The 16,292-nt window shown below is 52.2% G+C and overlaps 1 protein-coding gene across 1 annotated transcript; it reads left to right on the forward strand.

Moving 5' to 3' along the window:
• Positions 1–7,904: 7,904 nt before the first annotated feature.
• On the forward strand, positions 7,905–16,292 carry CYB5R2 (cytochrome b5 reductase 2). The gene is made up of 9 exons (XM_028116900.2): positions 7,905–7,925; positions 9,152–9,292; positions 9,665–9,737; positions 11,947–12,053; positions 12,321–12,450; positions 13,059–13,142; positions 13,878–13,963; positions 15,160–15,259; positions 16,120–16,292. Exons 1-9 carry the CDS (start codon positions 7,905–7,907, stop codon positions 16,290–16,292), a joined length of 915 nt encoding a protein of 304 aa, XP_027972701.1.

Consider the following 16,292-nt stretch of genomic DNA (forward strand, 5'->3'; position numbering starts at 1 on the left):
ATGCAAGAATCACGACTGGGCCAAAGACGCCCCTGAGTAAGAGCCCCGGGAGCCTCCCTTCTGTCCAGCCAGCCTGGCCACTAGCAGGCCACCGTGACTGCTAGATCTTCAGGTTCATAACACTAACCAGCAGTTGGCCATAGATGTTTTGGGCAATGGAGTATGGGATCTGGACTGAATTTTCTTTCCCTTTACAAGTTAGAGAAACAGGGGAGGATTCAAGAGCCAATGCCAAGTTTGTCCATTGTGTCTAGCTTCACAATGGAGGCCCTCTTCTTTTCCTGGAAACCAACAGAAGAGTTGTCTGTAGGCCAGCCTTTCCTTGTTTCTAGCCCCAACAAGACTGTAGAATGAACAATAGTCACTTAGGAAATACCCCCTGAGGCCCACATCCACCTGGTGCCATGCTGGGCCCTTGCAGCACAAGGGTGAGTCAGACACCATCCCACGTGGTGACCAGCTACCCCAACTTCAGGTTGTTTCCCCTGGAGGGGAATTCAAGCACCCAAGCTCCATGTGCCTCCCTTCCTCACTGGGTCTAGTTAAGGCTCCTTTCGTCTAACAGAGAAGGTCCATCAAGCGCATTGTACTCCCCACTGCCTCCTACAGCACCACTGTGGAATATGGCTTGGCACCATTGTGGCTGGCCGGTCAGCTTCGGTTCGGTAGGTATGTTCATCCGCCTGTCTGAGAGAGGCCCAGGGCTGCCTGCCTCCAGGGTGTGCACAGCCACGGGAGCCGTCATCCGGGGCTGTGATGAGCCCTCACACAAGGGTCCTTGGAACCTTACAGCTCTACAGTCCTTCCCAGACTCCGTCCTCACGCACCTTCTGTCAGTTGCTTCTCACACTGCCCGTGTGGTGTGGAAAGATGAGGATGCTTACCCCGCACCCAGAAAAAGAAACGGAGGCTTATAAAACCGAAGTGACAGAGTCACACAACTGCTAAGTGAGACGGAGCCCACACCTCGTTCAAATAAGCCTGGAGATTTCCCCTGCCCCCACATCGCCTATCTTGGAGAACCGGGGGTAGTTCTACACCCCTCTGGTGCTATGACCCCCTTCCCTACTGTATGACCCATCACTTGTTTCATTCCTTCTTTCATACGGTCATGCACAAGTCGTCACGGAGCACCATCTTCTCACCAGACTTGCAATTAGGCTCTGGGGATGCAAAAGCAAGTAATGCCCAATCCCTGATCTCTCCCATAGGATTTGAGAGCCATGTTCAGCCGCCCCAGTACAAGGGGGTAAATGCCGTAACAGAGGGAGCACAGAGTAGGGAGTGTCTTCTAGGAGTAGCAGGGAAAGCTTAGCTAAGGATTAGACATTTCTGCGGGGTCTTACAAGAATCAGAAGTTCTCGGGTCAACAGAGAAGGGAAGGCATTCCACTGAGGGAAACTGGCATGAACAAAGGATCAGAAAGACTAAGCAGAGGGATATTCAGGGTAAAAAGTGCAGTTGTGTGTGGCTGGTGCTTTGACAGGGGGAACTGAGGGGGGATATTTAAAATTACGGCTTAGGTCCTAGTTGTGAAAGGCCTTATTTTGGTAGAATGTCTGTCTTATGGTCGGAGGATGGGAATGATTACCAGTTGAGCACAGAAGAGAAAAAAAGCAGACCTGTATTAAAGAAAAATTAACCTGGCAAAAGTCAACAGGATGCATGGATAGAGTGGAGGCAGGAAACAGTTGAGGAGACGCATAGACACAAGAGCCCAGCTATGATGGGGACTACAAGAGTGACAGGAGGGAACAAAACAGGTTCAGCAAACACTGTTCACAGCATCAACAAGCTCGGATGACCAATTATGTTTAAAATGGAAGAAAGAAAAAAAAATCACACCTACAAAAAATGACTCCCAGGTCCCTAACTCTATTGATCGTGTAGGTAAAAGCTAGTAAGAGTTAGCGTTTATTATTTACGCCAGGCCAAACCCTTTATATGCACTATTTCCTACAATCCTCTCAGGAAATTTGAGAAATAGGTAGTATTATTGACCCGAATTTTACAGATGAAGACACTGAAGCTCAGTGACCAAGTCCTTTGCCCAAATGGGTGATGAAGTCCTGCTTTCTGATTTCCTTTTTTTCATGCTATTAACATAGAGCATGTTAATACTGTCTATCTTTAGGATAGACTATAATACAATGGCTCAGACCATAGATTTCTTTTCTTTTTTTTTTTAAGATTTTATTTATTTGTCAGAGAGAGAGAGAGCACAAGCAGAGGGAGAAGCAGGCTCCCCCCCTGAGCAAGGAGCCTGATGTGGGACTCCCACGACCCTGGGATAATGACCTGAGCTGAAGGCAGATGCTTAACCGACTGAGCCACCCAGGCATCCCAGGCCATAGATTTCTTTTCTTTTTTTTTTTTAATTTTATTTTATTATGTTATGTTAATCACCATACATTACATCATTAGTTTTTGCTGTAGTGTTCCATGATTCACTGTTTGCATGTAACACCCAGTCCAGGCCATAGATTTCTTAACCACAGACACATGGTACAGCCAGCCATCGAATACTGCACCCTAGACAATGTGATCAGACTCAGGTGTGCCCCACTAGCCTTAATCATGCCTTTGTAAATAACGCGCTGGGTTGTAACGGGACTCGCCTCGTGTCTGCGCCTAGGAGTCACCATGTGTCTCCGGAAGTTAGCGAGCAACCAAAGTCCTGGCTGTGTTCAAGTAGGTGAAGGGTATGCCTCCCTTCATTTCTTTCTTTTGGACATTTTCCTCCCCTGCCCCTGCCCTTCCACTTCCTAAAGGCCCGCCTTTCCTCCATTCTAGGTGTGAGGCTCCCAGCCCCAGCCCCTCTATGCAGGTGGACCTCTGCCCTAGAAACTGCATTTGCTGCCCCATTTGCTCCTCGTGGGCTCCGCAGTCCAAGCTTGCTGCCATCAGGAGACTTTAACCCAGCCCCTGCCACGACAGAGCCTGTTTGGGAAGAGTGGGGGCCACTGCTATAAGCACCTCGGAGGGGCTTCACTAGCACTGCTCAGGGGGGCTCCCCTGGGTGCAGGTAGGGCAATGGGCAAGCTGTTTTTTTGACTGTTCCCAAACACACTGTTTCTGGCAAATTCTGCCCATTCCCGGTGTCTCAAGACTCTTACAGAGGGAGGTAGGTGGGGGGATGGGGTAACTGGGTGATGGACATTAAGGATGGCACGTGATGTGATGAGCACTGGGTGTTACATGCAACTAATGAATCGTTGAACACTATACCAAAAACTAATGATGTACTTTATGTTGGATAACTGAACTAAAAAAAAAAAAAGACTCTTACCTTTATACAGTCTTACTCCACCATCCCATGTCAGCCCCTGATTACCAGATGTGTGCAAGGTCTCCCAAGCCATATTTCTGTTATACAAATCGAGGTTGAAGCCGGTCCAGAAAGCAAAGTGTTATTATCGCTCTCCGCCCACCTCTGGGGCACAGTGGGGAATTCTGATCAGGTGGTATCAATACACTCTAGCTTAAAATCCTCGAAGAGGAAAACCAAGGAAACTCTAATTCAAGCAACGTTTTACCCTGGTCATGGCATTGGGTGCTTGGAGTGGGTGAGGTGTTCCATCAGTGTTCTCTCATAAAGCTCAGCCCAGTCAAGCTGAGGACAATCCCCAAGCCTGGACTGGGCTGCTCGACCCTTTGTTCAGGATGACATTTGTGCACAATGCACAAAGGACTGTGTTCAAGAGCCAGGGTGAAGAGGAAGGGATGGAATGGATGGGCCGCTCACGGGGCCTGGCAGAGAAAATGAGCTGAGGACAGGACCAGCAGCAGCGTGGAGGCTGCTGAGGAAGGTGGTTTGCCAGAGAAAGGAGTCACACAGAGCAACAAGAACATCAGGCACCAGAGGGGAGGAGCACTTCCTGGCTTTTCTGATCCAAATCCCAGGAAAGCTGTTTCTGGAATCAATCCAATTATAAAGAAACAAGCCAGATGAGACAAAAATAATAGTTCATTTAGTAGATTAGTTTCCCATTGCTGCTATCATGAATTACCACAACTTTGATGTCTTTAAGCAGCACAAATGTATTAGTCTCCTACTGTTTTGGAAGCCAGAAGTATAAAATCAGTTTCACACCAGGCTGACGTCAAGGTATCGGCAGGGCTGGTCCCTTCCAAAGGCTCTCAGGAGAAATCCTTTCTCTTGCCGTTTTCGGCTTCAGTGGCTACCTGCATTCCTTGGTTTGTGGACCCTCCCTCCATCTTCAAGATGGTCACTCCAAGTGCTGCTTCTGGCCTCGTACTGCCTTCTGGTCTCCTCCTGCATCCTTCTCCTAAGGAATATTGTGATTACAGTGGGCCCAACCAGACAATCCAGGATAGTCTCCCTCTCTCAAGATCTTTAGGTTACTCAGAGCAACAAAGCCCCTTTTGTCATATAAGGCAGCATTCATGGGTTCTGGGATTTAGGATGTGGGCCTATTTGGGGAGGGTCATTATCCAACCTACCACAACGTAGGCTTAATAGCTAGAACCTCAGAGGTGGTCATTTGTTCAGGGGCGAAATGGAAAGAAATCATTTTCAAGGTCAAAAAGCTAATGAAAAGCCCACGACAGCCCAGACACTGTTTAGAGAGGAAAGGCTCAGGGAGCTTTGACTTGGCCACAGCATCAGTACCCCCCTGGGGGGTCTCAGCAGTGGGGGCGGCTGGCCCCCTCACTTGGGAAGCTGTCTTGTGGGGCAGAGTCTCATACATCCTAAAACAGTGACAGCAGATATTCATTCTTTCTTTTTTCAGCAAACACTTGCTGAGTGCCTCCTCTTTGCCAGGCCCTATTACCAAGCCTCAGATGTAGAGAGTGAGCGTGTGCTCATGGTCTATTTCAGGAGAGGAGTAAAAGATGAGCCAAACCAGGCAGAACGTGGGCATGCAAGGGGCACATCTAGAGTGTGCAGGGGTGCTGAGGAGAGAGGCAAGCATTGCCTTCTCAGAATTACTGGAAGCCCAGACAAATGCCTGCCTCTTATCCTGCTCAAAGGGTAACAAGGGGGGATGTGCCGCTACCTCTCTGGTCACACGGAGGGAAAAAGAGAAGGGAGAATGGGGGGTAGAGGCAACTGCTAAGAGAGCCACAGGAAAAACGGAGGTGCCCAATGATTCCAAAGCCAAAAAGAAAGAGTTGATTGAACCAGAGGGAGAAAATTAAGTTCATTCTTCATTCACCCATTCATTCATTCATTCATTCATTCATTAAATATTTATTGAGCATCTACCAATTGCCAGGCACTATTCTGAGGCCTCGGAAACAACAGGAGTTAAAACAGAGCAATTCCTGGGGCACCTGGGTGGCTCAGTCAGTTAAGTATCTGCCTTGGATGCTGGGATCATGCCCCTCATCAGGGTCCTTGGTCAGCTGGGAGCCTGCTTCTCCTCCACCCTCTGCTGCTCTCCCTACTTGTGCTCTCTTGCTCTCTGTCAACTAAATAAATAAAATCTTAAAAAAAAAAAAAAAAAAACCAAAACCACAGCAAGTCCTGGCCTCATGGAGCTTACATTGTAGTAGAGGGAATGAGTAAGCAAGTAGGTAAGATACACAGTATGTCATCTGCTGACATGTTTTATGGAGACAAATTAAGCAAAAATGGGGACACTGACAGAAAGGACTGTTCTTCTCTTGAGCATTTCTGGAGCATCTACTGTGTGCCAGGCAGTGTGCTAAATGTGGCAGGGCAGAGAGGAATTCATTCATTCATTTGCTATCTATTTATTGAATGTTCTCTGTGTGACAGTCACTGTGTTCAGCCCTGGAGAAACAACAATCTCTGCCATAATGGAACATCTAGACTAATGTGAGAATCAGCCATTTAACAATTAAATATACAGGATGTATAATTACAAACTGAAGTAAAAGCCATGAATAGAATATAATGTGTACATCTACTTAAATTGGGGGATTGGATCGGGCATCTCTAAGGAAGAAGTGGTATTTGAACTGAGACCCAAAGAATGTATGAGGGAAAGGCATAAACAGTGGTAATAAACGACTGTAATTAGAGCAGTATGATACTGGCAGAGGGGTTGGGCAACGAGATCAAGAGAGAGCAGGGAGACCAGAACCAGACTCATGCTTACACGAAGACTGATACATGACAGGGGTGGCGCTACAGGTTAGCCACCAGGTGAGCAAGTCAACAAATATTACAGAGACAACACATTATCCACATGGAAAAAATTAAGTTGGATCCCTGCTTTGCATCCTATACAGAAATCAGTTCCAGGTGGCTGAGAGACTTAAACGTTAAAGGAAAAACTTTAAGTCTTGTCAGAAAAAATAGAGAATATCTTTATGATCTTGCATAGGAACAAACAAGTCACAGAAAAGCACTAACCATAAAGGCAAAAGATTGGAGATTGATACGTCTGACTACATCGCAATTACAAACTGCTATTCATCAAAAGCCAGAGAGAGAGAGAGAGAAGAGAGAAGGGGAGGGAGGGAGGGAGGGAGGGAAGAAGTTGCATACCAGGAGAAAATATCTGTAACTGATATAACTGGCAAAGAAGTGGCCTCTAATATACACAAGACTCCTAAAAATTAGTAAGAAAAATTCAACTCAAGAGAAAAAGGGGCGGGCGCCTGGGTGGCTCAGTTGGTTAAGCGACTGCCTTCGGCTCTGGTCATGATCCTGGAGTCCCGGGATTGAGTTGTGCATGGGGCCCCCTTCTCGGCGGGGAGTCTGCTTCTCCCTCTGACCCTTCCCCCTCTCATGTGCTCTCTCTCTGTCATTCTCTCGGTCTCAAATAAATAAATAAAATCTTTAAAAACAAAAAAGAGAAAAAGGGGCAAAAGTCATGAGCAGGCATTTTCTTTAAAAAAAAAAAAAAAAACCAAAACCACCATGGGGAATAAACATATGAAGGGTGTTCAACCTCCTCAGCTCTTAGGTAAATGATATTAGGTTCACAAGCCATCATTTTACATTTATTAGATTGTCAATAATTAAGACATGTTACAATAATATCCTGGTACCTACAAGTATTAGGGGAGGTGTCCACTAAGTAATGTGCCTGTGCTGGTGTGTATTTGGGGGCTGGGGATGGCTGGCTATTTCTTGGCCTCTGTCTCCCTCAGGCCCAGGAGGCAGGGATTTACCTTTACCACCGGCAAGGGGAGAACTGATGGGGGGAGGGGGTTATCAAGGTTCTGAAATGTGCTGCGAAGAACCCCCATAACCGTCGGTCGATGCCTGCCATTCTGCCTCCTGTTGGTCTAGTGTTGGGTACCTGTCGTCTCTCTCTCCCAAAAGAGAATGAAGGAGTGAATGAGCGCTTTGAACGAGTCTTAACTCCACGACACCCCCATCCGGGCAAACACCCAGCGCTAGACCAGGCCCACAGTAGGAGCTCATTATGCGCGATGAACGATTATATTCATGTGCTCTCTGAATTGGCCTAAATTCCCATTTCTTTTACCAGCATCCCCTCCTCCCACCCAGACGCCCCTCCCTTTCCCCCACCTTGGCACAGTTCGGACCAGGTGCAGAGAGGAAGTTCTCCATCCCGGCTGCTCCGAGAGTGCTGGGAGAAGGCAGGATGGACAGGGGGCCACGAATAAACAAGAGATGGCCGCTAGGAGCGGGGACCCCGCAGCGGTGGCACCCCGCGGGCAGGGCGCGAGTCGCGCGGGAGAGGAGCCCTGCGGGCCGCGGGGGCGTGTGAGCTGTGCGGGGCGCGGGGAGGGGTTACGGGGGCTGGGGGTTGCGCGGGCGCGGGGTGGGGGGGAGCGGGGTGCGCGGGAGCGGCGGGGCGCGCGTTGCCGGCCTAGCGCCTCTCCCGGCGTCGGCCCGTGAGTCTCCCAGGCTTCCCGGTCCGCCAGGCGGAGCTGCGGGCGCGCCCACGAGTCGGCCCGACGCGCCGCGGCCTAGCAGGCAGCCCCACTTCGACGACATGTTCGGCGTCTCGTTCCGGGTGGGTGCCCGGGGCGCGACGGGGTCCCGGGCCTGCTGGGCGGTCCCTCGGCCCAGGCCGAGGGCGAGGGCGTGGGCCGGGCGGGGCCGCGAGGGGCGGGGAGCGGGGCGGTGCCGAGCGGCGCCGGGGCAGGCGTGGTGTGGCGGCGACCTGGGCGCCGCGGCCCGTCCCCGGTCCCGCCGCGGCAGGCTGGGGTCGGACCCGGGGCGGGGTTGGGGACCCGAGTGGCGGCGAGTGGCCAGGCCTCCTTCGCCTGCCCCGGAGGGTGCTGGTGTGTCCTGAGGCGCCAAGGTAACGGAGCACCCCTAAGTCGGAGGTACTCACCCCCACCCCAACCCGCCTGAACCTGGTCGGGGGAGTAGTGGGGGTGGCGAGCCCCATCCCCTGCCTAGCTCTCAGCAGCAACTACCTGCTGGATACCATGCCTGTCTTCCCTCTTTAGATCTGTCTTTGGGGGCTGCGACGTTCATTTTAGATTGTGGGTTAGAAGCAGTGCCACCAGGGGTGCCTGGGTAGCTCAGTTGGTTAAGCTTCCGGCATGATCCCAAGATCCTGAGATCGCGCACTACATCAGACTCAGACGCTGGGCCTGGAGCCTGCTTGGAAGTCTCTCTCTCCTTTCCACACCCCCCGCCCCCACTCTCTCTCAAAAAAAAAAAAAAAAACATCAGAAGCAGCAATGCCATCACCTCGAGGAGGGGACTCCCCGGACTTTCACCCTTGTACCCCTGGATGTACCAGGTTGGAGGCAGATGGGTAGGAAGGGCCTGGTGACATTAATTCTGCCTGGCTGTGTCTGATCTGTAGCTGACTCCTCCCTATCCTCCAGATCCACCAGAGGCTCAGCCTGCATTGTTTTTTGTTTTTTTTTAAAGATTTTATTTATTTGTTTGTTTACTTGAGAGAGAGAGAGCGCGCGAGTACAAGAGGGTGGGGGAGGAGCAGAGGGAGACAGAGAAGCAAGTTCCCCTCTGAGCAGGGAGCCTGATGCGGGGCTCGATCCCAGCACTCTGAGATCATGACCTGAGCCGAAGGCAGACACTTAACGACTGAGCCACCCAGGCGCCCTGCATTGTTTTATTACCTTTCCCTCGGTCTGGTTTCTTCTGGGCACGGCCCAGCTTCTCCTGTGCCTTTGGTGTCGGGAGGGTGCTGTTGTGCCTGAGCACTGTCCTGCCGAGGGCACGCAGGATGTGAGGCGCCCTGCTCACATTGTGTCTGGCTAGGACCCGTCCCTGCTCCTTGCCATCACCATCATTGGAGTCACAGTGGTCCTGTTGGCCCTGAGGAACATGAACTCACGGAGAAGACATACCACCTTACAGGACTCTGAAACCAAGTACCTGCTGCCCTTGATTGAGAAAGAGGTAGTGGAGTCAGCCCACCCCCTCCACTGGCAGCCTGTGAAAAAGAAGAGGGCGAGAGTGGTGGCGAATGTGCTGGCTGGGAAGGCAGGGCAGTGGGACAGGCATTTTCTGGCCTCCAGTTTGCTCCCCACTGCTTCCGAGTGTGTGTGTGTGTGTGTGTGTGTGTGTGTGTGTGTGTGTGTGCTGGGATCGCAACAAATAGAGCTTCCTTTACCTGTGTGTGTGTGTGTGTGTGTGTGTGTGTGTGTGTGTGTGTGTGCGCGCGCGCGTGCTGGGATCGCAACAAATAGAGCTTCCTTTACCAGGCATTTGAGTTGCCCAGAAATGCTTCTCGAAAGCTGACAGAGTCTGCCTCTGTTTTCTGTTTTATAGCAAATCACCCACAACACCCGGAGGTTCCGTTTTGGACTGCCCTCACCAGACCATGTCTTGGGACTTCCTGTAGGTGAGTTCAGGGGTTTGGAGTCATCACCGGGGACTGGGCCTTGCCAGCACTCTGCTCCTCTCAGAAACTCAGCTGGGGTGGAGAGGTTGCCTTTCCTAAGACAGGTCAGCTCGGAGATGTAGAGAGATGGGCTTGGGGGCAGTCCATTTCCTTTCTCATTGTTCGATTTGGGCTGACACAGAAGTGATGTCTTAGTGAGCACTGAAGAGAAGTGAATCTAGGATCAGAAGCTCTAAGATCTCATCATAGGCTACTTGCTGGGCAACCTTAGGCAAGTCCTTCAACCTCTCTGAGCCTTGGTCTATGAAATGGAGTTTCCCAGGCCTGCCTGCCACCTGGGTTGTTGTGAGGGTAAAGCGACTGATGGGTGTGAAAATTGAGAATGTGCAAAGTGCTGTGTACATGTGAGGGATGGAAGGAACTGATGTCCCCTACAGTCAGGAGAAAGGCCCAGAATGTGTGGAGAGGCAGGAGGGAGTCAGATGTGTCTTCCCACGCAGTGTGTCTTTTCAGCAGGGACCTCAGACCCACACAAAGAGGGACCCAGCGTGAATACCAGCGCTAGCAGGCCTAGAGTTCTGAGTTATCCCATTTCTAGTCTGTCACACCACCAGACGCCCAAGTCCATCTTAGTGAGGGGGGAAAACCTTGGCTAGGTCCCCAGCCTGGGGATTCAGAGCTTTGAACAAACTGCTAGTTTGCTTGCCAGCCTGCTGGAGACCCTAATCTTGTCCTGTTGTGTGTGGGACCAAACCTTGACCTCTCCTCTATCGGGTCATGAAATTACTCACCAGGCAGCCCACCTGGCCCCCGAGCTTCCTTGCTGCTTCCTCTTCCTGTCTCCATCCACAAGAGCTCAGTGCCAACCTGCCTTCCAGCCCTCTGCCTGGCCTGTGGGGTCAGGCCTATTGGCAAGAAGGCTAAAAGAATGAAAAATGACGAGACACAGAATTTCTCAGAATCTGCCATGAACCCCCCTCTCCTTCGCCCTGATATAGGTGGTACAGAGTTGGTGGGGGGGATAGGTAGTTTGGAGGCTTCTGGAAGAGTCTGCTGTGAGGGCCTCCCAGCTCAGCTGAATCGAAGGAGGTGAGAAATGGGGCCCGCCAGGGCAGCCCCATTTTCTCCGGGACGGACACGGCCAGGCCAGGCCCAGGTTGGCTGCATCTGAAAGAGACTTTCTGAGGTCTCCAGGTTCACATTTGTTCTCAGGAGGAAGCTGCCTCAGGCATTTATTTCTGTGTGTTCCTGAGTTGCAGCCAGGCCATAGCCAGAGTTGCTGAGCCTGTCCTTTCTTCTTTCCCTTCCCTGCAGTTTAATTCCAGTATAGAGCCAGTCCTACTTAACCCTGAGTGTTTGCACCTCAGGCTTCAGGGCCTCCTCAGAGACCACAGAGCTTCCTCTTGCCTCTGTCCCCTAGCGGCTCCTGCCCGCACCACTATTCCTTGTAGTCACCGAAGTGTCCCACTTTAAGCTCCAGGGGCGACCTGAGCAGCCCCGCCCATCCTGTGACACCGGGACGTAGTCCCGATCCATAGGTCTGTGGCCATGCCTGGTCCATTCGGTTCTACCCTGGAGGGGCAGAATTCCGCGGCTCAAAACTCGAAACTCTTCCTCAAGCAGAGCCATAGGCCAGGAAGACACAGTACTCTTTCTAGAACTCCTGGTCTGTGGTGTCAAATCCCGGGGCCCAGCGTGCCTGTGAGCCCAGGCTGGCCCTGAGCCAGGCAGCAAGAAGCAGAAGAGGGGGCTGTGGTTCTTTCACTGACCCCAGTGATCCGCCCAGTTCAGGAAGAAATGGCTTTGTGAAGGCAACGTATTTTGCTTTAAAAGGGAAGCACACCTTTCTGTTATTTTTAATACTCAGCCTCCAACCCGAATGAGCTCTCCCCGTGCAACAGAGGACTCTGACGCAGGAAGCATGCACTCACGTGAAGATCACAGCTCCACGGGGATGGAGGCAGGGCAGGCACATCATCCCCACTCACCCAGAGAGGCGAAGTGACTTGCCCAGGGTAGTGTGCGGAGTGACAAGGGCAGGCCTAGGACTCAGGCATCCTGGCTCTGGGCCCCTTCCCTGCCTGGGGCTGCTCCTATGCACCCTTCCACACTAGGCACTTGCCTCCCTGAAGCTCAGTCCTTTATGGGAATCCCGGGGCCTCTTTCGGCTGGCTGTGCTCACATTTAGCATTGGATGCGTTTTCTGTAGGTAACTATGTCCATCTCTTGGCCAAAATTGACGGTGTTCTGGTGGTCAGGGCTTACACACCGGTGTCCAGTGATGATGACCGAGGCTTTGTGGACTTGATTATAAAGGTAAGTGGTGCCCCCTGCGTCCAGCTGCCGCACCCTCTGAAGCCTACAAAAGGTGGTAGGGTGGGGAAGGAACCCATGACCTGGGAAGGGCTTTCCAGCAGTGTCATGAACAGTGAAGCTGTGGTGAAGTCTTCAGGGGTGCTTAGAGCAACTGTGAGGGCAGAGGACTTTCGCTGCAAGGTTTCCAGTAGCAAATGGAATTCTGAGTTGTATGCAGCTGTGGCCTCCGGTCTGAGGATGTACAAACCAGGCTGCCTTGTTTTTCAGATCTACTTCAAAAATGTGCACCCCAACTATCCAGAAGGGGGGAAGATGACTCAGTACTTGGAGAATATGAAAATTGGGGACACCATCCTTTTTCGAGGGCCAACCGGTCGCCTGTTCTATCATGAACCAGGTACTAGGGGGTTCACATTGGGCCTCCCGCTGGAAAGAAGAAGATTCTTGTGGTTGTTCCACTGCTGTAGAAAACTTCTCAGGGTTGGGTCCTGTGGACTTGTCCTTAAAGCCTTCACATGTTCACTCAACACACACACTTGGTGAGATTGTAAGCTTCATTAAGGTAGGGGAGTGCTGGGGTGTTTCCTCATGGAAACTGGATCTCCAGAATGATGCCCGATGCAGAAAAGGTGTCTGTAAGGCTGAGCAATGGAAGGATGGATGGATGGGTGGCATCCACTCTTGTTCCTTACCAGATACTCACTGTAATCAGTAATTTACTGACTCGCTCATTCATGCTGTGGCTCAGAGTGTTCTGTGAGGCTCCATTTAACTTCACTGTGCTTCCCTCCTCCCTCAGAAGAAAAGGTCCAGCGAGTCCTTGGCTCGGTTTCCACTTTGTGCACCATGGCCCCCGGGCCGCCCTGACTCACTTCTCTGGTTGAGAATGGTGCGGCCCCTTCCACAGGTGGCCTTGCCTCCTGGGAGTCCCAAGGGAAGCCCGTGACCTCTTACAAACTCTCAGGCAAGAGCTGCAGAAGTCAGAGGGGTCCTGTGTGTTTCTAGGGAACTTTTCAATCAAGGAATACAAAACAAGTGAGCCTGAAAAGAAGCTGGTCAGTCACCTGGGAATGATTGCTGGGGGCACAGGTGAGAGACTTCCGGGGCTTCCTTCACGGGGGGAGGGGCCCCGAGACCTTTCGTATTTTGGAGTCATTTGATCCTAGAGGAGACTCTTCCATGGCTGTTTTAGAGGGGAGTGCAGGTTGATGACAGGCCTGGAAACGGACCCCATGTGCCCTGCTCCCCTGGTCCAGCATGCTGGCTGCCCTAGGAAGTCAGCCTGGGGCCCCTGGAAGAGTCTGGGGACCGAGCTGAGTAGGCGCACACATGGTCCCCCAAGGGCTCCTGGATCCAGGTCAAGCCCGAATCTCCCCATCCCCTGAGAATGAATGTCTGAAAGAACAGATGTATCAGGACACCTATATGTGCCAGGCACCATCATAGGCGCTTGTGAAATGATCACACTTACTCGTCATTCATTCTGTTGTATACATGGGGACACCGAAGAGCTCAGACGGGCACCTGACTCACCCTGCTCCAAGAGCAAGTTGGGATAGGGGGCTGAGTGTGAAACCAGCCAGTTCAGAGCCAGGGCTCTTTCCATCTTGCACGTGAACACCAGAAAGGGCTTTCGATTTATTGTTGCATTAGAAGGGAAAACCAAAACGAAGGGCAGTTTTCCACTTTGAGTTTGGGGGCAGGCATGAGAGAAGCAGGACTGGGGCTGAGGCAGAGCGTCAAGGGGCTGCAGACCAGGGATCGTGGGTACGGGAGAGGGAGGGAGCGCCACTAGCTGTGTCCCGCCTGCTCTTCCTGTCCCAGGGATTACGCCCATGCTGCAGCTCATTCGCCACATCACCAAGAACCCCAGCGACAGGACCAGGATGTCCCTCATCTTTGCCAACCAGGTCAGTTCTGCCGAGTCAACCCTGAGCTTGGAGGGGTAGGAGGCATGTCTGCTGAGCAGGGGAGGTTCACACCTGCCCCCTGCCTGAGCTCTCGCTGCCTCTGCCACAGGGCGGCGGGGGGGTGGGGCGGGTGCTGAGCAGGTGCTCAGCCGGGCTGTGGGGTGTGGCCGCTGGAGGAGCGAAGTCCAGGCCTGGTTTCCCACTTGTTTTTGTTTTTAACTCTCTCCCCAGCCACCCTATGAACTAAGCTTTCTTTCCTTCATAATCAATTCTGTTTTTCTGAGTATAAAACCGTAGATGCTCTCAGTAGAAATTTTAGAAAATACAGAAGTATATAAATACTTGACTTCTTTCCTGTCTTTCTTCTATACATGCCATGTATTTGCAATTACATTTATATATTGCTTGGTTTTTTTCACTCAGCATTACCGCATGAGCATTTTCTTCTCATCAAACCTCTTTATATTTTCATCAGTCTGTATCAAGTTGCACCATTATTTACTGTATTTGCTGCATTCAGATTGTTTCCAGTTTTCACAGTTGTAAAGGATAATACTGAACGATACTGTCTAGGCTTGATGCCTTTTAGATTATTTTCTTAAATGGGATCCCAGAAGTGAGATTGCGGGCACAAGAACCGTGACGAGTTTTAAGATCCAGGTCCTCTGTGCAGTATCTTGGAGCTGTGACAAGTTTCTTTTGGCTTTGGTTTCCTTTCCCCAAATGAAGCTCCAGCCTGTGTTGCCCTCTGCCTTAGCTCTCCAGGGCTGTTATGTTAGGGGGACCTTATGTATTACTGCCTTCACCCCTTGTGCTCCCTGCAGAAGATCCTGGGCCCACACTCAGCTCCTTCCAACTGGGTTCCAGCTGAGTCAGCCCTGCCTGGTGCTCAGTGTGGATGGGGGCGGGGGGCTGGGCCCTCTGAGTGAGGCCACCCCGCCTGGGCTCCACAGTGGCCTTTCAGCTGGAGGGCGGTCACCGCCACTGCAGGAGCCTCCCCTGTTCTCTGCCCACAAGAGAGAGGGCTGGTAGTGCAGAAGCTGCAGCAGAACCTTTGTTTGCCCCGGGAGTCGTGGCGAGAGCACTCCCACTCGGGTGGGCTCAGCTCAGGCAGAAATGTGCTGACCTGTGTGCTCAGTGTGGGGACCAAGCAGGACGTCCCTGGAGGGGCTTTGCTCATGTTGCTTCTCTTCTAGACAGAGGAGGATATCTTGGTGAGAAAGGAGCTTGAAGAAGTTGCCAGAACTCATCCAGAGCAGTTCGACCTATGGTACACCCTGGACAGGCCTCCTGTTGGTATGACCCCCACAGTCCCCACTGTGGGTTAGCTCCAACCCTTGACCCACCTCGGGAACTAGTCCCTGGGTTTGTTTGCTTTTTAGGACTGTGCTTGGGAGCTGAGACCTTCAGCTCTGTCCCTGCATAGGAAATGGAAGTGGAGGGAGAGAGGATTGGGGACGACCTGCTTGTAAGAGCAGTGTCTGATATCTCAGCAGCAGTCCATATGCGCAGTGAACCTCAGGAGGGACTCAGAGGGACACCCAGTCCCTGGGTCGCTCTGAGCACCCACTCCATGCTACACTCGACACAGCGTCCCACAGAGACATCACACACATGGCCATGGACCCCTCGCCTCCTTACCACTCGACCTCTCCTGGACAATAGTCATCACTTGGCAAGCCCCTGGCAGCTGCTGCAACCCTAGCCAGCACCCAGCCACCCCCTCACCCTGCACCTTCATGCTGCCTCTCCTACTGCACCCAGCTGTGCCTGCCTTGTCATATAGCTCGCTGCCCAGCAGAGGGCGCCCCCCAACCGAGCCACAAACCCCAGGCCTGCTCCACCCTGCCCAGCCCCCGCTCCCTGCCTCGATTCACACCACGCCGCACTGTTGTGTTCTCCATCCCTGCCCCTGTGTGTGGCATCAGACACCAGCCGTGAGCCTGGGATCCGGGGTCAATACCGAAGGCTTCCTAGGTCTCCCATGTCCTCCACTTCCCTGCTTCTCTGCGGAGAACAGCAGTACAGACTTCTAAGCCTTGGAGAGCAGCCTTGCGTCCCTCTTTGGGGCGGGGCTGGGGTGGGGGCAGGTGGCTTGGGGTCAGGGGCTCCACCCAGCAGCCTCACAGCTTTTTTCTACTTCTGCTTAACCTCAGGCTGGAAATACAGCTCAGGCTACATCACCGCCAACATGATCAAGGAGCACCTCCCTCCTCCTGGGCAGTCCACACTCATCCTGGTGTGTGGCCCACTGCCCCTGATCCAGACAACTGCTCACCCTAACCTGGAGAAACTGGGTTATACCAAGGATATGATTTTCACTTACTGA

Source organism: Eumetopias jubatus, unplaced genomic scaffold (assembly GCF_037043125.1).
Source record: "Eumetopias jubatus isolate StellerSeaLion01/CBP00866 unplaced genomic scaffold, mEumJub1_p1.0 scaffold_13, whole genome shotgun sequence".
NCBI classification, from domain to species: domain Eukaryota; kingdom Metazoa; phylum Chordata; class Mammalia; order Carnivora; family Otariidae; genus Eumetopias; species Eumetopias jubatus.